Source organism: Rhinichthys klamathensis, unplaced genomic scaffold, assembly GCF_029890125.1.
Source record: "Rhinichthys klamathensis goyatoka isolate OS25496 unplaced genomic scaffold, OSU_Roscu_1.1 h1tg000488l_1, whole genome shotgun sequence".
NCBI classification, from domain to species: domain Eukaryota; kingdom Metazoa; phylum Chordata; class Actinopteri; order Cypriniformes; family Leuciscidae; genus Rhinichthys; species Rhinichthys klamathensis.
The window spans coordinates 468,093-495,000 of NW_026606975.1; the positions used below are offsets into that span (position 1 = coordinate 468,093).

General features: G+C 37.4%; 1 protein-coding gene across 10 annotated transcripts in view; it reads right to left on the reverse strand.

The window, feature by feature from the left end:
• Window positions 1–26,908, reverse strand: part of ralgapb (Ral GTPase activating protein non-catalytic subunit beta) — a 68,606-nt gene that overhangs the window by 25,272 nt on the left and 16,426 nt on the right. For 3 of the 10 annotated variants that reach the window (XM_056237581.1, XM_056237579.1, XM_056237580.1), the window contains exons 6-20: window positions 26,533–26,664; window positions 25,545–25,723; window positions 23,367–23,417; window positions 22,718–22,765; window positions 22,444–22,491; window positions 19,377–19,528; window positions 14,176–14,383; window positions 12,116–12,151; window positions 10,040–10,241; window positions 7,006–7,173; window positions 4,284–4,398; window positions 4,027–4,174; window positions 3,259–3,323; window positions 2,989–3,127; window positions 776–909 (exon numbers count right to left, since the gene is read on the reverse strand). In XM_056237581.1, coding sequence (XP_056093556.1) covers window positions 776–909; window positions 2,989–3,127; window positions 3,259–3,323; window positions 4,027–4,174; window positions 4,284–4,398; window positions 7,006–7,173; window positions 10,040–10,241; window positions 12,116–12,151; window positions 14,176–14,383; window positions 19,377–19,528; window positions 22,444–22,491; window positions 22,718–22,765; window positions 23,367–23,417; window positions 25,545–25,723; window positions 26,533–26,664 — 1,825 coding nt within the window. The remainder of the gene's footprint in view (window positions 1–775; window positions 910–2,988; window positions 3,128–3,258; window positions 3,324–4,026; window positions 4,175–4,283; window positions 4,399–7,005; window positions 7,174–10,039; window positions 10,242–12,115; window positions 12,152–14,175; window positions 14,384–19,376; window positions 19,529–22,443; window positions 22,492–22,717; window positions 22,766–23,366; window positions 23,418–25,544; window positions 25,724–26,532; window positions 26,665–26,908) is intronic. The other 7 variants (XM_056237584.1, XM_056237583.1, XM_056237582.1 and 4 more) reach the window with 6 other exon arrangements.

A 26,908-nucleotide genomic window follows, 5' to 3' on the forward strand; every position in this document is an offset into this window, starting at 1 on the left:
CAGCTTTTTTTTTAGATTGTAATAAAATTTCACAATTTTTACTGTATTTTTGATCAAATAAAACTTATTTTCAAAACATTAAAAATCATAATTATCCCTAAATGACTGTTAGTGTATATATATATATAAAAAGACTCACTGGCTATAACCATTTACTGAATCAGAATCTTTAGAGTACAATGAAATTATACGCAATCCTATTCAGCCCAAAAATCTCCTACTTTACAAACTATAATCCTATGTGCAAAAAGAAACCATTTCTATTATGCAACACATTTTACAAAATAAGTGATATATACAGGTGAAACTCGAAAAATTTGAACATCGTGCAAAAGTTCATGTATTTCAGTAATGCAAATTAAAAGGTGAAACTAATATATTTAGTATATATAACTACATACATATGCATAATTATACTTTTCAGAGGGCCGACATTTCTGTATTTAAAATCCTTTTTTTTATTGATTTCATGTAATATATTTACATTTTCTGAGATTTTGAATTTGGGGTTTTCATAAGCTTTCACATAATCATCAAAATTATAATTTTTGCACGATATTCAAATTTTTCGAGTTTCACCTGTATAGTTCAGTTCAAGTTCAATTTTTTATTTCTGTGTCATGCCAAACATTGGGATGGGCCAAAGACACCACAAACTTAATTTACAAATATCTTCCGGTCGCATATACAAATAATTCGGAGAAATGCATGAATACACACATGGATACACACACACACACAGCATATAAATGCAGAGATGGATCTGTCAGCGTACCTTGGCAAGGCCGGCCAGCAGCTCGAGGGCGGCCAGTGAGATGCTCATGTCGAGTCTCCACTGGGAGTTGAGTCTCTGTGTGAGCAAGTGAATGCTTCGGATCAGCAGCCCGGCCGCCGTGTCTGTGTGGAGAGCTGGGATATAACACACAGCACGCCACAGACAGCGGGTTAGTAACACACACACGTGCACAAAACGCAAGCCAGGCACTGAGACATGTGACGGCAATGATGAACCATACACATGAACACAGACGAGCACAAGAACAAGTTATCGCTCGCTAGTTACAGACAATGATGATCCTCCAGTCCAGCCAAATCATAAGACACGTTAGGCGTCATTTGACGTCATGCTTTGAAAGTAAATAAAAAGCATTCGTTATACAAAACAAAACTGGTTAAAGATGTTTGACAGATCAACAGCTTTGGGTTTAAAGAAATATCTGCATTTTAAAAAAGCACCATCAACGTGTTTGACGGACACCATGCAACTTCTACAAACATGCAGAGATGCATTACTTCGCATTCCTGGGATGCACCAATTCTGCTCTTTTCCATGTTTATCTTTCTTTAGTGTGTAATGTTGATGTTTGAGTCCCTCCAGCGGGAGTTATTTATATCAGTGTCAGTGTTTCTGAACTCCCTGAAACTCCTCCATTGTAGTCTTGAGTTTTTTCGGAAACGAACACGTCACAATATTCCTTATTTATATAATTCATACGCAGAATAAAGGGGCGGGGCCTGGTTGAGTTAGTAGTGTGTAGAAACTGGCGGTTATGGTAAGGGGCGGTGCTTGAATGTAAAAATAAACTAACCCACAGTCTGGTTGGTCTGGTAAATGTGAGTGCGAATATAATAAACAGGATTATTAATAGGATATGCGAGTCATTCTGGCATTACTGGAATAACTCAATGTGTGAAACCTAGCACTGCACAATTAATCGGATTTGTAATCGTGATTACAATTACGGATGCTACAATTATGTAAACGTTCAAAAGGCGCAATTACAAAAAAAATGAGATGTGTTTTTTTCCCCATTGTTTTAATTTTAGTTTAACATTATAATACCATGCATAATTTTACTTTGGTTTGGTTTCTTTAAATAAAAAATAAATTAATAATTGACATTTGAGGCTTATTGCTATAGAAAAGAAATAAAAGTTTTTTATAAGAGTGTTTTCAGCTTGTTTATTTTGATATAACAATATGGCATGCAGTCGCTTAAAACTATGGTGTAAAGCTATTCAAAACTAGGGCTGTCACTTTACGTTCGAAAATCGATTGCACAATCGATCGGACCAACCAACACAAGTTTCGAAAACGAAAATAGGGAATCATGGCCTTTTTTTTTTTTTACCAAAAAATGTGTTTTAGGTGGACAGATCAATACAGCACACAGAACATGTAGGATGCTGGAAAATAATGTCTTTTCTGTTCACCAAATGCTTATTAATATTCGCTATTACTTTAATGCTAGTGAACAAGCGCGCCATTATTTGTTGCGTAGTGACGTGTGTATTCAAGTAAGCCAGAAACGCGCAGATTCTGCAATACGCTGTATTTAATATATCATGAGGATCACGAGTTGCGTATTTGCGCTAAATCCGCACAGATTTGTCTTACACGAACTTCACCAGCAAAGTGAGTAAACACAGAAACACGCCAGATTGGCTCGTGATTTGACAGCGTTTCCCGCTTTAAGTTCATTTGTACCCGCATCTGGGGGGTCGAGGGAGTTAATCTCAATCCCTGAATGTTGCGCTCCTGTTTGTCATTGTGCTGAAACTTCACGCCAATAAATCATCAGGAATATTGCTGACGTGTGCGTCTCAAGCGCCTCTTTACGCTCGTCCTAATGCCTGTTAGGTGTCCGTGGATTTGCCTGTATTTGGTGTTGAAAATGGAAACGTCTTTAGATGGAAAATCGATTTTACAATCGATTCAATGAACACTTGTGTCTCAGAAATCAAACAGGATTTTTTCACAAAAGTGACAGCCCTATTCAAAACATCATTCAATGTAAAATGTGATAATCATAATTAATAATCACAATTACAATTTCAAGGGAATAATTGACAATTATGTTTTTTGTCATAGTGAAGTAAAACCTGTCATCTAAACTTGCTAACTGCATAAGAAGAACGAAAGCAATTGGTCAAAGTCAAACAGTGGAAAGCTCGAATGCAGTTCAGATGCGGTGGTTGGCCTCTTACCGTAGTCCCTCAGCAGGGCTTGTGCGGGTCGATCGCTGTCAGGAGTCGTGGCTTCGGAGCTGCCAGCGCTAGCATTGCTGATGCCACTGTTATTGCGACTGTGGCTCTTAGCCAGAGAATGGCTTCCATCCACACTGCCCTACAAAACACATTCACACCAGCACTTCATCAATGCCATTTTTAATTGGGGAATTGTAAATGTATCATCTTGCAGACACTTCAAATCCAGTTCAAGCTCTATAAATAACAAGCAGAGAGTATAACGCGTACCACTTCAGCTTGGGCACCGACAGACTCCAACAGAGCCGAATCCTGGACGATATTCAGCATCGCCGCTGGAAAAACACACACATATGAAGTTATTATTGACACTCACAGGGATAAAAGCAAAAAATAATTCTTCTGACTTAAAACTTTTTCATATTCCTTTAACCATCACTTTTTTTAGACACTCGAGATCAATTGCATTTTACGGGAAAATTAAGTTTTAGAACAGACTTTCCACTGCCAGTTTGCATAATTTCGATTTTTTAATTTGATTTGATTGAAGTTTATTTGCCATTTGTACCCGTACTAGTAGAAGAACAAAGGAATTTTTGTAGCAAAGCTCATTGAGTCAACATTAAAAAGTCAACACACAATACACACAATAAATAGACATTGAGAAGGTACAGTAAAATAATAATAATAAAAAAGAACAGTATAAACCTATAACAAACACACAATAAAAACAATTACCTCCATATAGGAATATTGCACATTTGCTGTTCACTTTATCCTGAGATAATACATAATATAAATTAAAGAATACTTTAAAATACTGTAATTTTGGAAATTAAACTTTTATGGTTTAACGCTAAGGACTTGCACTATATTTTTTCTTCGGTAATCCTTACATATTTATTGCTTTTATAACAATTTAATAATAATATAGTTATTTTTTTATATAATAATACAAAAGTATACATGTATATATAGGTGGTTTTATAATATTTCACTTGACAACTGTAAATAGACATATTGAACAGGCAGCCGTACCCAGTATCATCTGTGTATTGATCGAGTCTGTCTCTGTTTGCAAGGCGCCAATCAAAATATTGACCAATCGCAGCTTCAGGGAGAGGAAGGTGACCGCCTTCTCATGGAGCGAGTTTTCATCATTGCTGAATTTCCCTTCCAACAGAATCTGCAAATGTAATTAGAAAATCACAGCCAATTAAATTTGGATTTTTTTCCTCAGAAAATTAAGTTACAGAGATCCCAAGAAGATTACTAGATAATAAACCCCTTTTTACCTCCGATTTGACGTTGCCAAAGTGGTGAGGAAGAGGAAGCATGGATAACAAGATATGGATGGAAGCTCTTCTCAGCTCAGTAGGGTTCACGTATGACTTAAACTTGGATAACTCTCTGATGGAGCAAAATTAACAGAAATAAATGCATTAACACTAGAACATGTAGTAGGATGCTATAGCTGTTGTTTTAACAATGTGGGAACAATTATCGAGTAAAATCTTGTACTTTTGAGGGCAAAAATGACTCTGTATGAGACCTTATCTTGCATTTCTATATCCTATAGTTTAGCAATATATCACGAGTGAATTTTTTCCTGAATATCAGCTTGCAAATGTGACACTGATTTTATAAAACAGTTTAATAAACAAGAAGTTATTATTGTGAGTTACATTTTAGAAACAATACTGTCTGTTTTTGGGCTATTTCGCCAACTAAACTAGTTTTTTCATATTGCAATATTCCAAATATGTTTTTAATGTAATTAAAATTTACATATGACTTAAACTTGGACAACTCTCTGATGGAGCAAAATTAACAAATGCGTTAACAATCGAGCATGTAGTAGGGGTGTGGGATAGGCATCATCTACGATAATATAGCTGTAGTTTTAACCTGTTAACTGTCACCCCCCTTTTTTTTGCATAGACATAAAAATCACTATCCAAACTTAAATGGTTGTAATTCAGGAATGCTTTGGAATATAGAACTATGGCTGGTCTTGTTTTAAAGAAGACATTTTCCAGATTATTGTAGAAGTCTAGAAATGATAAAAAATGAAACAGAAAAAAAGTTATATAAGTTTGAGTTTATGAAATGGTGTAATGTAAAAATATAATTATTAATATTTTATATAAAATATATATATTACAAAATATATTTTAGTCTAAAACTGCAAGAAAATTAAAGACAAAAATCTGAACAAGTTGTATTCCAAATTTTAGGTTGATATCTAAAAAAATGAGCTTTCAGTAAGATTTTATTTGGGCGCAGTACCCAACTTTTTCACTAGACTCCATTACTGCCCATATAAGGGCGCCTCCATTTTCATATATGTTTTGAGTGATCTGAACCATGTATTTCCATAATTTTCATACAATTTATGAAGTAGACATCCTATTCAGAAGTAGTATGGGTGGTTTGGCAGTATTTGATTTGAATTCAACCTCTAATAAATGCATAAAAAGACTACGTTATAGCGTTATAGCTCGCAGCCAATCAGAAATCGAGAATCCATACATTTTTCTTTATATTTAAAACATTTTCAGACCTTTTTTTCTCATAAAATGGAATTGGTGTTATCTTTTGAACTCATGGCATGAAAACAAACTGAGGTTTCTACCAATCTTTCATGATTTTTCGTGTTTATTGTTATTTCAAAATAAAGGCCTAAATACTCCTAATGAATATGAAATATTCTTGTTGCAAATTGATAAATTACTGCTCCTCTGTAATTTATTTTAGATAACAGCCACCAAATATGAAAACTAGAGATTTTAAGCTTTCAAATGATATATAGTTTGGCAATATTACTTTACAATATTACTATATATTATTGTTTTAAACATGCAATGGCAAATGGTTAAGAGGTTAACAATGTGGAAGCTGATGTTATAAAGTATTTCACTCATATTGCAAAAAAACAGACTAAAATACACCTTGAGTGCATGCGTGATGTGTCCTGATAGAAGAACCCCAAAAATCGTGTACTTTTAAGGGCAAAAATGACTCCGTATGAGTCCTTATCTTATATTTCTATATCTATAGACCTTATGTAGCCCCGCACCTTTGCAGTGCTTCGCTCGTTGTGTCTTTTGTCTTCCGGTCTGTATTTTCACAGCGATCTTGCATATTTATGAATGAACGGCTCATTTTAAAATCTTCCCGGTCGACTGACATTTGTGAAGACATCTGCTTTAAACATTAATATCCTCATGATAACTTTCCATTAAGTAAATCCACTTCAAAAGCTAATTACTCCTGGATAGCAATGCCATAGAAATATACAGAGCGACAGCAAAAAAGGAAGTTCAAAAACAATACTCTAAAGATGTCTGTGCGCTTGTTTCTCTGGTGCATAAGGTCTATAGTTTAGCAATATATCACGAGTGCTTTTTTCCTGAATATCAGCTTGCAAATGTGACATTGATTTTATAAAAACAGTTTAATAAACAAGAAGTTAATATTGTGGGTTACATTTTAGAAACAATACTGTCTGTTTTTGGGCTATTTCGCCAGCTAAACTAGTTTTTTCATATTGCAATATTCCAAATATTTTTTTAAAAACATTCATCTCATTACATTATTCATGCAATTGTAATTGCAGTGCAAAATCATCTAAATGCTGCTTTAGATGTAGCTTTTAAAACGTATTTCGAGTGGTAACCGCCTATAGTGAATTATTATTCTCATTTAATTGATAGATTTAATGTAAAAATCAGACATAAAATGTGAGGCATACATCACATAATGTTAGAAAGAAATGCCCCCGGAAATCAATTTTAGGTGGCAAATATCCCCCTTAATGTAAGTAAATTTCTGACACTGTTGTAAACCAAACAACGCACAGAATATGTAAAGCTTTGGTAGTCAGATGTGCACAACAGCCAAAGGTTATCATTATCGACAAAATCCCAGAAAATACTGGATATATCACTTTTTGTCAATATCGCCCACCCCGAAGAATGTATGCTTTGTACCCAGACATGAGAAAAAATTGCTCACCGATCAGGTAAGATGGTCTCCAGTGCAGATATGAAGTACGGAACCACAACATTGATCCCTTTGAGATCGGAGCAGAACAGAGCCGAAGAGTTCAGGATGATGCTGGCTAGAACTGGCCTACAAATGAAGTCAGATATCTGAAGACCCTGGATCAGGACCATGTAGAACCTGACAGAACAATCAGACACAGAACAAAAAAGTTCATTGTTTTAGTTTTAATGTGCTTTTTCGGATATTACTTTCATGTAGTGTAATACAGCAGTTTGTGAATGCAGAAGTGCAGGTATATTAAAGGGATACTTCAGGATTTAGCATTAAGCTTTGTATTAGTAGAAAACCTGTAGTATTTTCGAATTACCGTGCTTTCCACCCTCATATCCCCCTGAGACGAGAGATTTATGTATTTTTTGTCTGGAAAAAATCCTCAGATGACGCAAAAATCGTCATTTTGCTTCATCGGAGGACTTTTTGGCCAGAGGCTAAAGACTACAGTCAGTAGTAGGGGCTGTCCCGCATGTTCTCACCCCGCCCACAGAGGCTGGGATCTCACTCACAGAATGTACACATAGGGCCCTATTTTAACGATCTGAAACGCAAGTGTCAAAGCGTAAAGCGCAAGTAACTTTGTGGCCGGATCCCGGCGCTGTTGCTATTTTCCCGGCGGGATAAATGCCTCTTGCGCCTGGCGCAAATCTAAAAGGGGTTGGTCTGAAGTAGCTTCATTATTCATAGGTGTGGTTTGGGCGTAACGTGAAATAAACCAATCAGAGCGTCATCTCACATTCCCTTTAAGAGCAGGCGCGCTTGTTCTAAAGCGGATTCCTATTATAACGGCGGATTTGCCAGGAGCGGTTCACAGCCGAGGAGAGCAACGTTCTCGTCAGGGCCGTAAAACACAGAGAAGTGACATTGGGGATGGAGAAACCCACCCAAATTAACTTCTGTTAAACAGGCGTATAATTTGGGTAAATGTGTAAGCTACATGTATGCTTTTATAATAAATTGTCTATCTATCTATCTATCTATCTATCTATCTATCTATCTATCTATCTATCTATCTATCTATCTATCTATCTATCTATCTATCTATCTATCTATCTATCTATCTATCTATCTATCTATCTATCTATCTATCTATCGTAATAATGTATGATTTGCAAAAATGAAAACTGCTGCTTAGATGAGAGAATCAGAGTGTATGCGCGTTGTGCACACGCTACATTGATTATGGTCAAGCATGCGCCCTTAAAATAGCATAATGAACAACGCGCAACGCGCCACTGACTTTAGACTAGGTTTTTTCTGGTCAGTGGCGCAATTGTCTTATAGAACAGCAAAATAGCATGAGGGAAAGTTTGCGCCGGAACACGCCTCCTCTTTGCGCTGAACCGCCCCGGGGAGCGCAAGTGTATTTCTTAGTTAACCGACGTGTGTCTGTGGAGGGAAAAGTCTGCTTTGCGCGGGTGCAAAATAGGAATGATACATGCGTCAGTGTACAAAGTCATTTGCGTCGGGTGCAAGATAGGGCCCATAGTGTCAGACATCTTTTTTTGGAAGCTAAGCTAGCAGGCTCTTGATCTGTGGAGAAAGCTGAGTAGTAGGGGTTACCATCCTTTTTTTTTCCGGACATGTCCGGCCGTCGATGTCCGGGATTCAGCTTTTGCTTTCTGCAGTCGCCATTCATTGTTTCCATGCACACCTTTTGTTTACAATCTAACTGAATTCATTCCGATTGGTGAATCTGAATGTAATGTTTACATGAACGCTAAACAAGTGATCGGCTGATGTGCGTTTTAACATTGCTAAGAAAATTCCCGCTCCTCCGTGAGAGATACGAGACCGGTGCGTCTCACGGGTGTCGCTCATCGGTAATCATGCCACCGGCCTCGTGTCGTTCTCCCGCGGCCCTCACTTGTCCTGATCTCCCGCCGCCCTCACTCGTCCCGTTCTCCTGCGGCCCTCAGTCGTCCTGCTCACCACAGCAAACATGATGAATGGCGACTGTAGAACGCAAAAGCCCAATCCCGGACATTTTGGGAAACACATTTTCGGGCAGACTCATCACGGAGACTCACTAGTAGCCTAGACTTGTTGTTTAACTACTGCGCTCTGTTACCGGTAGGCGTGGCCTCCTAGGGCAGCGAAGGAAGTGCATTCTGGGAGTTGTCTCAGTCTAGAAAGCTCCAAAATTCAAAAATAATTTCACATTTCTTCTACATAAATGACCCATTTTAAATACACATTCATCTTTCCAGAGGTGAAGTATCTCTTTAAGTTATTGTCTCCCCAAAAAAGGAAGCGAATCTGAACTGCCTGAAACGAGTCGTCAGTAATTCCAGTCTTGCTCGAGTTTACGTTGGTTTGTAACTAATTTGCATAATGCCAGCCTATTGCTTTCATTGGCTTCCTGCAAACAATGTCTACTTAGCCCCGCCCTCAAACACTGTAGTGTTGGTTTTTTTTTGTTTCTGTTTGTATTCAATTGGAATATGCAACTGCAATCGCTCATTTCTTGGACTGGGCTAATGTCTATTGTCCATTTATTATGTATGAACTGATTGTTTGTTCTTTACTGTTATTGTGAAGCGTCCTTGAGCTTGGAAAAGGCGCTATATAAAAATGAGACCTATTATTGTAGACTGGAAGAGTTTGGTTCGTGTTGTTAATGTCGAGAAGATGCTGTTTTCTGGTAAAAACGACAGCATCGTCACTGTTTGAATTACTGTGCATCAAGAGCTGAAATTTGGTTTGGTTTCCGACATGTGCAGTAAGTGGTCAACCAATCACAACAGACAGGGCCGTCTGACCAATGAGAGCAGAGCAGCTCTCAGGAAGGCGGAGTTTAGAGAGACTGAATCTTCAAACTAACCGTTTCAGACACTGCGAGAAAAGAGCTGCTGCTGAAATGTATATTATGATCAAATTAAAGTGTTTTATGACCTTGGATGCATGTAAACCTATTATATAGGCGACTCAAAAACAAAATTCGGAGCAACATTGAAGAGGTGATTCCTTGAGAACAACTAGTGATTACCTGGACAGGTACACTGGAAGTATCTCCTCTCCAGTCTTCTTACTGCAGAAGATCCTGCACAGCGTCCCACACGCTTCGGCTCGACCAGACTCGTAATTATCAGGAAACTCGTTGGCGTCAAACATGGGGTTGGAGACCATGGTGTCCGTGGACATCTGAGACCCTTTACGTCTCAGTTCAACTCCAGCTTGAGTCGCCAGGGCTGAGAGAGAGAGAGAGAGAGAGAGAGAGAGAAACACATACACTAAGTGACACTTTTCTCATGCGTATTGCAGGAGGCCATGACAGGGATTACCGACAAAGAGATTTTACAGGTAGAGAAATTAAAAACGGCGACTAATTTGCTCTAATCTGCTAAATGCGACTATAACGCATGAATATATTAAGATTTTAAACATTAACATCATGATTTCTGTAAAGCTGCTTTGAAAATGTGTATTGTGAAAAGCGATATATAAATGTTTTTGACTCAAATAAATATCAATGCTGGATATTTTGTGGGATTTTTAAAAAATATAATAATGATAAACAAACATATTCACCTTAAGGTGTCAACGTTCAATGCATTGAACTTTATAAGGAGCAAAGCATCAAACTACAGCACTGCACTGAGTTCAAGAGCTAACAATTTCAACTATTCTAACTTGATCTTTTGATGCACTGCCAATTATAAGACAAATTGCATAAACGGGCAAAATATGTGGATGCATATAGACAATGCAACTTCAAAATGCAAATGACACTGTCAACATTATAAACATTCTAATAATTATTAAAACGGACAGTTTTGGAATGAAAAGTTTGGAATTAAGTTTGTTTATGTCTGTACAAGAACAGCAAAAACAGTCATATTAAACTATAAAAATATATATAAATACAATTTTTTTTTTTACAATTTAATATAACTGTTCTATGTGAATATATAGTAAAAATGCAATTTATTTTTGTGATCAAAGCTGAATTTTCAGCATCATTACTCCATTCACATGATCCTTCAGAAATCATTCTATTATTGGATTTTGCTGCTCAAGAAACATAAAAAAAAAAAAAAACGTAATTATTCCAAACTTCTGACAGGTAATATTAAAATACTGAGTGAAAGGGGTCCAGTGAAAGTCACTGCGTTTAAATGTTACTACATATTAATCATCATTTGTAGCTATAAATATTCAAATTATAAAGGATTTATCCTTCCACAAGAGTTTATTACATTTGTTTGACAGGCATAATTTCATTTGCAGTAGGAAGCAAGTGCTAATCTAATAGGACTTTTGCGACACCGGCACGTTTGTATCTATTTGGAGGATTCGGTCTTGTTCAGATCACACAAAATCTCATTGTAGTGCCATAATGTGCAATCGTGTTTGTGCTCGAGCGACTCGAGACAGAACAGAACACGCTCTTCTACATCTCCTGGTCAGTATCCCTGTTATCAGAGCATGTCAGTTGGATTTCATGTCAGACAAACGTTGATTAAAGGCCAATTTTTTATAGTCCAGCATCCTAAATTAAGACATTAAGGCACAATATGGCTGAAACAAATTGCACCAACAACCACGACATGCAGAAATATCCATACATAACATAAAAGGAACAAATGAAAACTGAAAGAAATGAATCAAACGCTAATGTAAAACAAAAAGCTGTCAAATAAATGCTGGGCAAAAACTCAAAATAACATTGGTTGTGTGTTTCTTTGGAGAAGATCAGTTAGTAGAGGTCCTTCAGGAGATGATATGGGTAGGAACTAGTTTTAATGATGGCGGGTAAGTTGAATCAAGGAGAAGGATCAAGCGCAACAAACATTCTCGGGTCTCGGCGGACACGTGACACTCGCGGCCAACGTCCCACCTTAGGATCCTGAATATTTGTTGCAGTTGAGCCAATGAGATTTGGGCAGCAGTCAAAACACTCCCGGACCTTTAACTCAAGCAGTTTATGCGCAAGTCTCTTGCCCCAAGAAAACAAGTACTGCAACAATGAACGAGTGACAGTGTAACGAAAGAAAAAGATTGAAGTAAACAAACTGAAATGAACCAAATAACTGCAACTGGTAAAGCTTGTGTTCCTACTTACAAGATTTATAAGAAAGAAGAATTTGGAAAAATGTTGCTGCAAGATAACAGAGATAAAATGGAAACAAATCAAAGAACAGCAGTAATAGTAGAGTTCAGTAAACTATTGTTCTGTTTTTGTGGTTTTACAGACACAGGGAGACCATTAAAAATTACCAATCATGCACAAATTAAAGCTAAACAAAAACAAATGCAAGAAAAGAAAAGATGTACGCAACGCTATCAACTCCACATAATGATTTCAATCAATTTACTACATAAAACACTGGATTAATCACACATTCTCATCAAATTAAATGCCTATTTGCTAGTAATTTATTCACACAATAGAACTTTTCAGTTGACATGAGTGCAATAGCTGAATCATAAATCTACTTTAACTTTTTAACATACATGTAAAAATAGCAATAAACCAATAGAGTCACTTAATCGGCTAATATTTGTCATGTCCAGTTGGATCAGTTTTAAAATCTATCGACAGATTTATCAATGCATGTTTTTTCATTTCCATTTATGCATTTGGAAGACGCTTTAATCCAAACTGACTTAGGGCGTGTTCACACTTCTTTTGGTCCGGACCAAACATTTAAATTATACATTTAGTCCTGGTTGGGCTTAGCGCTCAGTTATTTTTAACACCGAACCTAAAGATACAAAAACGGCTTTTCTGACGTATATTTTTTGGACACAACTTACCGAACATCCTAAACAATGCAAAATGCTGCAAGATCTGCTGCAAGAACACGTGGTTCTGATGCCTGTACTGAACTGTAATGGGCGACACTACATCACTTCCTGTTTTTTGTTCGTTTAGATCATATTTCAGTCGAACCGCACTAGGGTTCGTTTGTAAGCGGACAGCTTGTTTCGGTTCGGATGGCACTTATTCAAATGAACCGCACTAACAGAGCAAACGCACCAGAATTCAATTTAATTGAAGCAAACCTACCAAGTGTGAACACAACCATACATTGCATTAAAGGGATAGTTCACTTTGAAATTAATTTTTGATATGTTTTAGCTTTCCTCAAGGGCATCCTAGATGTAGGTGTCTTTGTTTCAGCAGTAGTTTCAATTTTGATATTTTTAGGTCAAACCGTTCTTGTCTGTCAGTCATATAATGCAGGTCTATGGTCACCACCTCAAAGAGCAGCACAGAGAAGTCCAAATTAAACATGATTTAATGACTCGTAAATGTAAGTACACATTGATGGCCTAAGACACGAAACGAGCGGTTTGTGTGAGAAAACGAACAGTATTTATATCGTTTTTACCTCTTGTAACGCACAGACCGAAGCGCCGGCGCCCTCAGATCACTTGGACGTGGCTGTGTTTACAAGAGGTAAAAACGATATAAATACTGTTCGTTTTCTCACACAAACCGCTCGTTTCGTGTCTTAGCCCATCAATGTGTACTTACATTTACGAGTCATTAAATCATGTTTAATTTGGACTTCTCTGTGCATGCTCTTTGAGGTGTTGACCATAGACCCTCTTTATATGACTGACAGACAAGAACGGTTTGACCTAAAAATATCACAATTGAAACTACTGCGGAAACAAAGACACCTACATCTAGGATGCCCTTGAGGTAAGCTAAAACATATCAAAAATTAATTTCAAAGTGAACTATCCCTTTAAGGAACACATTTTTATCAGTTCATGCATTCCTAGGAATCGAACCAATGACCTGTGCTAGTTTTTGCTAGTGTCATGATATACTGTTTGAGCTTGAGCTACAGAAATACAATTTGCTGTCATTTAATTGTATTTTAAATACAATTTTAGGTCTCTATGCGTGTATGGCTGGCGAATGACATCTTTTTTTATTTTTATAAGATGTTCACTTACAAACAATCATAAAATCCAGAACATCTCGAAATTCTAGAAATCTACGCTAGTGTAACACCAACCCTGAATGTGGTACAATCTTGCAGGTAGGAATATTTTGTAAAAGAAAAAGAAATAAAAACACCCTCAACAGGTAAAATAAGTAGAGAAATGAAAACAAAGGAAAACGGGTGACCGCAGGATTGATTATAACGGGTATTACAGTCATACCGGTCATGCTGCTGTCTCTGCTCAGGCCGGAGTGGAGTTTACAGTGAACCAGCGCAGCGTCAAACAGCCACTGGCCAAACAGGTTCAGCACGCTGTTGACCTTGGGCCGGGTCGGCGCCGGGAGCGGTCGGGGCTCGGAGCTCGTCTGGTTTGGGCTGGAGAGAGGGGATGTGGAAGACGGCTGGTGCGACACTTTGGTCTGGCCAGTCTGTGGAGTGGAGAGTAAATTAATGTCAATGTGATTAACACCATTAATCACAACCTACAGGTGAAACTCGAAAAATTAGAATATCGTGCAAAAGTTTTATTTATTTCAGTAATTCAACTTAAAAGATGAAACTAATATATTATAGAGACTCATTACATGCAAAGTGAGATATTTCAAGCCTTTATTTGTTATAATTGTGATGATTATGGATTATAGCTTATGAAAACCCCAAATTCAAAATTAGAATAAGGTTTTCATAAGCTGTAAGCCATAATCATCAAAATTATAACAAATACAGGCTTGATATATTTTAGTTTGCATGTAATGAGTCTCTATATAATATATTAGTTTCACCTTTTAAGTTGAATTCCTGAAATAAATCAACTTTTGCACGATATTAAAATTTTTCGAGTTTCACTAGTAGCTTGACCAATGTGCGGCACAATAAAAACATAAGACGAAACAATATAATTAATAAAAAACACAATGCAATACAACTTCCTCATTGATTATATGCCAAATCTAAAAAATGAGTTAACTTAGATTTAAAAACAGACAGTGATGATGCAGATCGAACAATCTCAGCTTCGACTTCAGAATGCATAACAATCTCTGAAGAGACAAAACTGGACGATATTCAGTTAATAAATCCGAGAGGTAAGGAGGGGCCGAACCATTTAAAGATTTAAACACTTGATAATTCACTCGATAACGCACAGGCAACCAGTGCAGAGAACGTACAACCGGCGTGATGTGGTCCCGTTTTTGAACAATCTGCAACCGGGATGAAGCTGACTGGCTAATCCCAAAACAGAGTGAGTTACAGTAATCCAATCTAGAAGTAATAAAAGCATGAATTAATTTTCCAAATTTTTTTCTTGACAGAATAGGTTTTACTTTTACTAGTAGTCGGAGCTGAAAGAAGCATGATTTGACCACTGTGTTTATGTGTTTGTCAAATTTCAGCCCATTATCAAAGACAACCCCTAGATTTTTAACCCAAGGCTTCACCGACGAGGATCATTTATGAGGTTGTGTTGTTATTTTGAAATCTTTTGGACTTCAATCCATTTTAATTGCATAATGTGAAGCATTTCTGAGGATAATAAACAAGAAAGAAAAATGTAGGGCAGGACTTTAGTTTAGACAATATTCTAGTGATGCACGATAAATCAGCCACCATATCGGTATCGGCCAATATACACTCACCGGCCACTTTATTAGGTACCCCATGCTAGTAACGGGTTGGACCCCCTTTTGCCTTCAGAACTGCCTCAATTCTTCGTGGCATAGATTCAACAAGGTGCTGGAAGCATTCCTCAGGGAGTTTGGTCCATATTGACATGATGGCATCACACAGTTGCCGCAGATTTGTCGGCTGCACATCCATGATGCGAATCTCCCGTTCCACCACATCCCAAAGATGCTCTATTGGGTTGAGATCTGGTGACTGTGGAGGCCATTTTAGTACAGTGAACTCATTGTCATGTTCAAGAAACCAATTTGAAATGATTAGAGCTTTGTGACATGGTGGAAGTAGCCATCAGAGGATGGGTACATGGTGGCCATAAAGGGATGGACATGGTCAGAAACAATGCTCAGGTAGGCCGTGGCATTTAAACGATGCCCAATTGGCACTAAGGGGCCTAAAGTGTGCCAGGAAAACATCCCCCACACCATTACACCACCACCACCAGCCTGCACAGTGGTAACAAGGCATGATGGTTCCATGTTCTCATTCTGTTTACGCCAAATTCTGACTCTAACATCTGAATGTCTCAACAGAAATCGAGACTCATCAGACCAGGCAACATTTTTCCAGTCTTCAACTGTTCAATTTTGGTGAGCTCTTGCAAATTGTAGCCTCTTTTTCCTATTTGTAGTGGAGATGAGTGGTACCCGGTGGAGTCTTCTGCTGTTGTAGCCCATCCGCCTCAAGGTTGTGCGTGTTGTGGCTTCACAAATGCTTTGCTGCATACCTCGGTTGTAACGAGTGGTTATTTCAGTCACTGTTGCCCTTCTATCAGCTCGAACCAGTCTGGCCATTCTCCTCTGACCTCTGGCATCAACAAGGCATTTCCGCCCACAGAACTGCCGCTCACTGGATGTTTTTTCTTTTTCGGACCATTCTCTGTAAACCCTAGAGATGGTTGTGCGTGAAAATCCCAGTAGATTAGCAGTTTCTGAAATACTCAGACCAGCCCTTCTGGCACCAACAATCATGCCACGTTCAAAATCACTCAAATCAACTTTCTTCCCCATACTGATGCTTGGTTTGAACTGCAGGAGATTGTCTTGACCATGTCTACATGCCTAAATGCACTGAGTTGCCGCCATGTGATTGGCTGCTTAGAAATTAAGTGTTAACGAGCAGTTGGACAGGTGTACCTAATAAAGTGGCCGGTGAGTGTATGTTCATTATCGTTATCGGCCCAATAAGAAAATTTGGCCAATATATTAAAGCTGATGAACAATGTATTATTTCCTTCAGATGCGCAATGTTCACCAGGATGGTTTTGAATTGCTTGAAATTTGATTGGAATCACTTCAAAAAAAAGGAAAATATAGTAAAGTGAAGTCAAGTCACATTTATTTATATAGCGCTTTTTACAATACAGAGTGTTTTAAAACAGCTTTACAGAGATAACAGGAAAATAATGCAAAAAAGTTTCATTTTTGTAAAAAAAAAGTTATTAATTTAGTTTACTTATATATGCATAGCCGCTCTGGAGCAGGGGCGTAGCCAGAATTAAATTTTTGGGGGGTCCCGTCTTTAAATGAGGGGGCAACATATATATATATATATATATATATAGCCAGAATTTTATATACCTATTCTGGTGGGTGCGGTGATGCGGTGGCGACTCATGTAACATGTAAGGGTGGCGCTGCCAATAAAGCACCTAAAAGCTGCCACAAAGAACCGGCAAAAGTAATGATTATGAATATGTAAAATATAGCAAGGAGACATTTTAATTGTTTATTAATAAACAAGTGTTTTCTTTGTCGGCTAAGATGAAGTTGACGATGCTGAGTGACTCGCGATCTTCAGTAGTGACCGCGCCAGAGAGAAATGCACATTTCATAAGGATTACATAAGCAGAGAGCAGTCTGTAGTCTGTTTTCTTTCGTTTTGAATTGTTCTGTTTAAAAGTAGACATGTGAGGCAAGTAGGCTACCTTATACGCTGAGTTCCAGTTCACGCGCCGGCGCCTCCGTTTCTGATTATCTATCGTCTGCTATATTTACTTCTTATTTATTAAATCCAGGCAATTGGTTGATGAAACATTCATTAAAATTAAGATACAATTAATACAAACGAAATTCAGGTTAAAGAAAGGGTTTGTGCTTTCTGTTTGATGTCTCTGTGAAAGTTTTAAAGCATCTTTTAGTGCCGCTTTCAGAGCGCTCACGTCCGTAACGGAGAACACGTCCGTAACATTGTTTTTTCCTCATAAATGCGAACACGAAAAATATAATAAAATGAATATTTGATGTAGGCTACTGTGGAGGCTGAGAGGAAACCCTTCTTCATCTGGTGGGTAGTAGGCCTATTACTTTGGTTTACGCAATGTAATTCACATAATCACTAAAAAAAATGTTTGCCTCCTAAAGTTTTTTTTGTTTTTTTTTAAGCAATCAGAAATCTGAGACATGTCCGGACATGTAAATGAGGGGGCCTAGGCCCACCCAGGCCCCGTCGTGGCTACGCCACCACTCTGGAGTAAACCGTGATGTCATCGTCCAGCTCAGTTCTTGTATAATAGTGTCAATGCAGGCAGATCAATATTATTGTTGAATATTAAGTTAAGTGTTAAATTTAATGTCCCCAACTAAGCAAGCCAAGCAACAAAGGTGGAAAAAGGTGACAATGGCAAGGAACCAAAACTCCATCAGGTGGTAGAAAGTCCATCAGTCTGTCATATCGGCTACATAAAATTATAATGAGAGCATTATAATTGTGTGCTTGAGAAACAGATTTTAATGGTGAGACATTTGTTTTTGTAATCAGTTTCTCAGAAATTATATACAAATTTGGGTTTAGATTTATCGGCCGATATATCGGTTATCGGCTTTCAAGTATAAAGAATTATCGGTATCGCCCAAAATTTTAATATCGGTGCATCCCTCCAATATTGAGTAATATTATTGATACTGACACTATCAGATGAGAACTGAACTGAGATGATTAATGACACTATTGTCTTCTGTAAAGCAGCTTTACAGCTGGAAATTGAGTTTGTTTGATAATTGATGCATTCTGCAACATTAACACTATTATTTTCCTGTTTATTAGCTGCTTTTAAAACAATCTTTAGAAAACGGTTAGTTCCAATCCTTGATTCTGATTGGTCAATAATAGCCATGTTTTATTCACGGCTATGACCGCTTCACCCAACGGTTTGATGTATCACTACACAACACCCCTTAGCAACCACACTTAGCAACGTAAACATATATTGATATTGTTCATTGAAGCTTAGAGTAGAGTATTGTGAGAGATCGAGTAAGCGAGTGTACCTGCATTTACAGTAGATATAGCATTTTCCTTCAGGTCAGTCCTATATTCATAATAAAATATCTGTTTAAATATTAAGGGGTTTTCCCGTGACACGCTAGACATTTGTCAATTGCGTCTTGCTTCTCCGTGTTCACAAGTTTCAGTCCTTTCAATAAAAAAGTCTTCTCCACTGACTGACTCACTCTAAAATAATATAATAATGGCAAAATAATGTAACTTCTGTTGCTGTTTACAGTCAGGGACTATTTTTTCCAGCGGAAGGAACTATTTTAGTGACTTTAATTCATGAAAGTTGCATAGATGCATATTTTTTAGCTTCAATATTTGTATAGTGTGGTAACCGTTTTATAAAAGCAATAAGGTACTTGGAGGCTAGTGCTGTATCGTGAATAAGTCACGGGTGAAGTGGTTACAGGCATGACGTGTATTACATGATGCGCTATATAAATACCACTGATTAGATGCTCCTACCGTTGAGGCTTTGCTGGTGGTCTTCGCAACAGCGGTGGGGCGGTGCCTGCGGTTGTGGGGGGGTGTGGTGTTGGTTATTATTGGGGCCAGCGGCATACTGAGCCTATTGACAGGTGTGGGCGGAGCACTGTCCGATCGGGGGCGGGAAATACCTGTGAGACAAACGAAACAAGTAGAGAAGCAAGACAACCAAAGAATTAAAACCTAATGGTTAAGTATGACACAGAAAAGAAGACCGAGAACACAAGAACACTTGAGAGAGATCACGTCTGGACACATATTCAGCCATAAAGCACCTGCCAACATGCCCAATGTTTATTGAATTGCAGGACAATATCGCAGCATATCCATTTCAGCCCTAAAATAAGAAAAACGCAAAGTCTTTTTGGATGTCGCGACATCTGATGCTTCTTGGATTTGGCCATTTTAAAGTCAAAAGCAAGGCCAAACAATTCAGCTCTATGACAAAACAATAATGCAAATCAGGATACACGCTGTAGAATAGATATTTTCAGCACATTTGTTGTATAAAACTATTTTATGTGTAAAATGTAACATGTATATACATGTTGCTTCATGGGGAGTACTGATTGGGTCAGTAGTGCAAGATTCACCAACTTTAAAGGGATAACTCACCCCAAATGTTTAATTCTGTCATCATTTACTCGCCCTTATGTCGTGAGTTTGTTGTGGCAAGTTTTCACTTCACAGACGTCAAATGCCATTGGTTCTCAAGTCAAGACTGCCAGTGGATGACAAATTAAATGTAGTCCACTACTATGATGATTTTTTTGTGCTGACCACCGTCTGCTTTCACAGAATGTAAAAGAGCAGTGTAAACATTCTCCTAAAAAAACCAAAAGAGACTCAGAAAGACTGGGTTTGAATTGACGTGATGGCGAGTAAATGATTATCATTGTTGGGTGAATTATTCCTTTAATCCACACACTATAATCTTGAACTCAAACACAGATGTCCCTCGCATTACTAGCCTTCATTTCACTACTTCTTAGTTAGTCTGAGTAAAAAAAAGAAATACAGCTGAAACTCGAAAAATTAGCATATCGTGCAAAATTTCATTTATTTCAGTAATTCAACTTAAAAGGTGAAACTATATGACTCATTACATGCGAAGTGAGATATTTCAAGCCTTTATTTGTTATCATTTTGATGATTATGACTTAAAACCTTTTCACAATATTCTAATTTTTTATTTGGGGTTTTCATAAGCTATAAGCCATAATCATCAAAATTATAACAAATAAAGGCTTGGAATATCTCACTTTGCATGTAATGAGTCTCTATAATATATTAGTTTCACCTTTTAAGTTGAATTACTGAAATAAATAAACTTTTGCATGATATTCTAATTTTTCGAGTTTCACCTGTATGCAATGATTTTGTAGGATTTGATTTGTCCTTTGCAAATTATATTTGATGACAAGGTAGGAAAAAGGGCGATAATTTTGTATGACAAGTTCTTAATTACAACTCGTTTAGTCATGCTTATAACGCGAGAGAAACCTGTTCTCCTGTTCATGCAACCCTGCTACTCGTTCCAATAAAGACGTCAGATCATCACGGATGTATTTCCATACAGCATTTCAGCTCGGGCAGATGATTGGCCGAAAATGCTGGTAACCCCTGCATTCAAATCTGGTTATTTGCCTAAACCCTCTGTGGTCATACTGATTGGTCAGCAAAATAAGCAGATCTCCCTCCTTGACATCCTATTCTCCAGAAAGATCCACAGACAGATTTAAACTGGAAGTATTGATTGTCGCCTGTAAGAGGAAAGCTGATATTTCAGGGCCATTTCATTATGTATACCTCCACCTCTGTCACCTCACAGGGGACATTAAAGACCCCATATTAAAGAAACAGGAAGTTGGAGAAGGACATCAAAGGCCTCGTCTGCTTTTTTTCGAAATATCCAATAGCCTTTAGTTTACAAATCCTTGCAAAATAGCAACTGGACTGATTCAAATTCAATAAATTCTAGATGGTTGAGAATGTAAATAAAGTACACACTGAAGAACAACAATTTCATAATGTTATTATTCATGATGTTGTCATTTAATTTACATTTTAAATATGCATATCTGTGTTTTTTGGGATAATCAAGGATGTAGACGATCTTATAAAAATACAGATAATGACTAAAAACCACAACATTCTTATTTCATGGGGTCTTTAAACAGAATTGGGGTCTAAAATCAGTTTGATTTTGTTTCTCAACATGACATATGGAGGCAGACTGGATACCAACCAATAAGTATGCACACATTTATTCCGATTCAAGGCCCGTTCACACCAAGAACGATAACTATAAAGTAGGGCTGTGCAAAGATTAATTGCGATTAATCGCATCCAAAATAAAAAAGTTTGTGTTTACATAATATATTTGTGTGTGCTGTGTATAATTATTTTGTATATATAAATACACACACATGCATATATTTAAGAAAATGTGTTATTCATATATAAAATATGTATATTTATATATAATATAGATTATGTATTTATATATATATACAGTATTTACGTGCAAATAATTCTTAAATATATACATGCATGCATATGTATACAAAATAATTATCCACAGCACACACACATATATTATGTAAACACAAACTTTTATTTTGGATGCAATTAATCGCAATTAATCTTTGCACAGCCCTACTATAAAGACAACGATGACTATATTAGCGTCCAAACTAGTGGACGATATCGTTCTGTTTATTATAACGTTCATCAGCTGGAAGAAAATAAAGACAATCTGAAAGTAATTTCCAATGATATCGTTTCTCTGTGATGTTATTGTGGTCTGCTATTCTTTTATATTTAGAAAGATTTTTAGAACTATATCTTTATCGTTATCATCCTTAGTGTGAACGTGCCTTTACTCTCGCATGGGAGCAAAAACAAGGCAATCAAGATAATTAATGACGTATAATTGATTTCCACAACACATCTAAAAGTGCTTGCGTTTGCACAAAACACCTCGCGAAATCTACAGTCCTCATCAAACTCCCTCTTGATTAGTCAGAGGCGCGTTAACAAATACCATAAGATGGAAGCCTGTCTCGTAAATTGTTCCGAGAAACTGCAACACCTGGAGGAAAAAATGGGATTATACACATAAAGATACAGTAACCTCAAAAAAAGAAGAATTACAACATACATTATGACCATAATTTGAAAAACTCGTTATTTCTGATGTGATTACAGTCACAGCCCTTCTATTGCAGCCAAACACCTCCATGAACAGAATCAGTGTGTTGGGTGGCTAAACCCACTGTTAGTCACTAACTGATTGGGTTTGGACAGGTTTAGTGTACCTATAGAGGGAAGTCTGTCTCGAATATTGCTCCTAGACACTGTGACTCCTGAGGAAACATAAAACAAGACCTCTAAAGAAATGTTAGAAACTGAGAAGGACACAACATGTCAGGCCATAGTGAGCTAAGAGCGACAAACCACTGAGCATGTGTAATATAACTAACTATACTGAGACAATGAGGTCAGACATTTCACTCTTTGTTCATTCTTGGAACAAATTTCAATTGAATATATTCAGAAAGGAGCATCTTGAGTACGGTCTGTGCGAACAAATTAACCAAATCAATCCATATTTCTATTCAGTTTAAGCCTGATTTTAAATGTTCTTGAACTTGTGTCAATTAAACCAGACTGTGCTTTGCTTTAAAAATAGACTTACAGATACAATATACCTTTCCGCTGTAATGTTGCATAGTCAAACATACACACTGCATTTGTTATTCACAAGTCTTACTCCTAGTTTAGAGAACATATTTTAACATCCGAAGTCATGTTTCTGATGACTAACTGGCTAGTTTCTTTAAATGTATTATGTAACTTGTAAAAATCATAGCAATTACATGTGATAATTGTAAATTAATTTATTTCAGATGGACTTGGAATTAAAATAGGTTGAGTAAAGTTGAATAAAGTCAGTTGCATGAGTACCAGAAGGAGGCAGAGTTTCACGACACTCGAGTTTCTTAGAAACAGCAACACCTAGAAATAAAAAGACACTGCGACTGAGATTCAAACAATAATCAGAAGCATCAAACCACAGAGACTAAAACAACATCTGAGATTAGACTGTAGTGCAATAAATGATGAATGGAAAGCCTTATAATATGCAGAGCACACCATTAGGTGTGAATCTTTAGTCACCTCACAATCCGATTATGATTGCCTGGGAATCATAATCCGATTCCTGATTACACTTACCGTATATGATGTGCAAAGAAGCCTGTGATCTTCCTTGTATTATTTCGCTTCAACTATAAAAACTAATGCAAGTTTATATACATCAGTGTTTCCCAGTGTAAAAAATCCCACGGCACACCACTATATAAAAATATAACAAAATTGCATGAACATGCATTGCTTCAAATGGCATATAAATCTAGATATTAAGCTATATTAAAAGTAGTACTCACATTTGATGTGAAACTTGAGCTAGGAACACAATTAGTATGATTTACATATCGGCACAGTTGAGCGGAAACCTCGTATCTAATTAAACACTGTCGTCGAAGCTGGTATTGTGGCTTTATATAGCTGTGGTCAGACACTTGCACGTCTCATTATAACATTTTATGAAAATCAAGCTCAAATTTAGTTTTTTTGACCAGCGAATGACGGATATAGTTTGTCTGTGACTGGAACAGCCGCATCTGAGGCACTACGTGCATCGCATTAGGTTTTCATCAACGCACAGGATATAAAGAGTATTGTAGCTTTATATGGGTGCTCAGTTTGTTTGTTGTTGTTGAAATCTGATGATCTTATGATGCAAAAGATGAAGAGGAAGTGCTATGCACAAAATATTTAAAACACTATATTTGCTTCTAGACTAGATGGCAAAGACTATTCTCCGCTTTTCAAATACAAAAAACGCTAGATAGAGATCGTGTTTCTTGAATAAATAAACCCACATACACATGTAAAGAATGACTAATAACAATAATTTCGTAAAAAAAAAAGACAAATTATAGAGAGATTCAATGTTTCGGCCCAACAGCGCAATAAATTATTCTTATTTGTAGCATCTATTTTTAATTATTTGATAATTTTACACGGCACAACCTTCGGGGAAAACTGATTTATACTGTATGTTTGATGGTTTTGTATGTTTGTGTGTAACTGGAAGCAAACAGAATACGACTCTAGTGCACACAAGTACCATCATGCATATGTGGTAAAACAAAATTAATAAATAAAATCTCAGAATCGGTTCATAATTGCAGGAAAAGACAATCACGATACATCAGAGAAAAAATAAAAATCTCCCACCCCTACATATTGAATGACCACCATATTAATTTACACGCTATTTTATGGAATATCATGGTAATGGCAACACAGTAGTAGGGCTGGGCGATATGGAGCAAAAAATATATCTCGATATACGATATATATATCTCGATATCTTTACAGGAAAAATAACCCCCCAAAAACAAATATGCCAAATACCACAGTCTTTTTTTTATTGAAGTGCAAAGAGGTAGGCAGTTCATGTAGGAACAAAGTGCTTCTGCGACATTTAAAAAAAAAAAATTCCCTGTATACAAAAATAATAATTTAACGACGGCAATGGGTAGGGTTGCCACCTGTCCCGTTTTTAATAACCTGTCCCGGGAAATTTATCCACTCTTCCGGGACACAGAATGTCCTGGTTTTCGAAAGGCTGCGTGAATATGTTCAAACCGTGTAGCGTGTGCAAGGCAGAGAGGGAGAGAGAGAGCGAGAGACTTTGCGTGTGTTTGCAAGTGTGTGTGTGTGCCTCAAGAAGTGCATGTAAGACAGCATTTAAGACGATTTTTTTTAGACGAGTTCTGTACCCTCTGGGCTGGTTGCGGGCGCCGCCATGTTGAATGAGACAACACGCGAGGGGAGGGGGAACAAAAGCAAGGAGGCGGGGGCGAGCACAGCACAGAGAAGGCAAACAAGCAAAGTGGCGAAATCAGAATTAAATATAAACAATATATCGATATATACGATGTGTCAAAATCCATATCGTGTTATTGTATATTTTAAATATCGAGATATCGCCCACCCCTACACAGTAGCATCCAAAAAACCAATGCATTTCATAAAAGAGCCCTGAATGATGTAGATATTCACGGATCTTACCGAGGAACGCGTCCACGAGGCAGCTGACGCCCCTCATAGCTCTGAAGAAGATCTGGGGAAGCTGTTTGAGGCAGGGGTGCTGAATGACCTCGTGAGGAACGCCGTTTCCCCCCAACAACTGCTCCTGAAACTTTGGGGTGGAACTCACTATGACGGGATTGCTAAGGTCCACAGGGTTACTGAAGGGGAGAGAGATAATTGAACAACTTGTGTTAGTATCTATGACCAGAATGGACATGTTGACATGTCATTTAAACAAATAGAGCTTGATTTGGTTTCTGAATACTCAACCTATTAAAGGTGCTCTATGTATTTTTTAGCGGCCTCTAGTGGTGATGTTTCAGATTGCAACAAGAGCGCTCGTGCTCGTGTGCGATCTCAAGAGCGAGCATTCACTACCGGCCACACTGAGACTTTCAACACACCGGAGAAAGCATCACACAACATGGTGGGAACTCTGTAAACTCCCACTGCAACGTTACAATAATAGGCTACTTTTATCAGCTTGACGTTGAACTAATGCTCCATGCTCGTACCATGATAACGTTACATTGACTGCATTTAGCCGACATGTGGTGTTTCACTAACTATTCGTGTATCTTTCACAATCAGCAATGTCAACATAGCTGAATGTATAATATGATAACGAAAACAGTTAGTGAACTAGACTGAACAATTTCAGTGTAACAGTAAGATCGTAGGAAGTAACATTACTGTAGTGAACGTGTCTGGAAATGTGTATTATAAACAATATGATAGTAGTGTGACGTTAGACAGTAGATCTAGTACATAAAATAAAAGTTACATCCTAAAGCACCTACTTTTTGTTATCCTGGAACAGTCTTTTGTATTAATTTCATGTCTCATGTGTATTTCATTACAGTTTACTATTATTTATTTCAGCATTTCTGAAAACTTGTAATTTATCACAATAAAAATAGCGGAGGTCTCTCCATAATTCAAACAGAAAGTCAGTTTTACTGCACACCTGAGCATGTGTAGAAAGCGATACCACGTCTGAGACACACAGTCGTTGTCCATCTCAGCGGGGATGAGGCTGGCGTCTTCCTCTGGCACTTTAAACGGAGGAAACGACGGGCCGTACATGAAGCGCAGCAGCCTGTGTGGACAACAAAACAAATAAAAGCTTCGACATCAGTGAAAAGAATGTCTACTTTACGAACAGCACAGCATGGTGCCAGCAACACCAAGGTCACAGAATTCAATGCATGAACTGGTAAAACAATATACCTTGAATGCAATACAAGTTGTTTTGGATAAAAGTGTCTGTCAAATGCATAAACACATTAAAACTAACGGCTGTACGGAAACATCCTGTGGTCGAAGCCAAAGATGATTAAAAA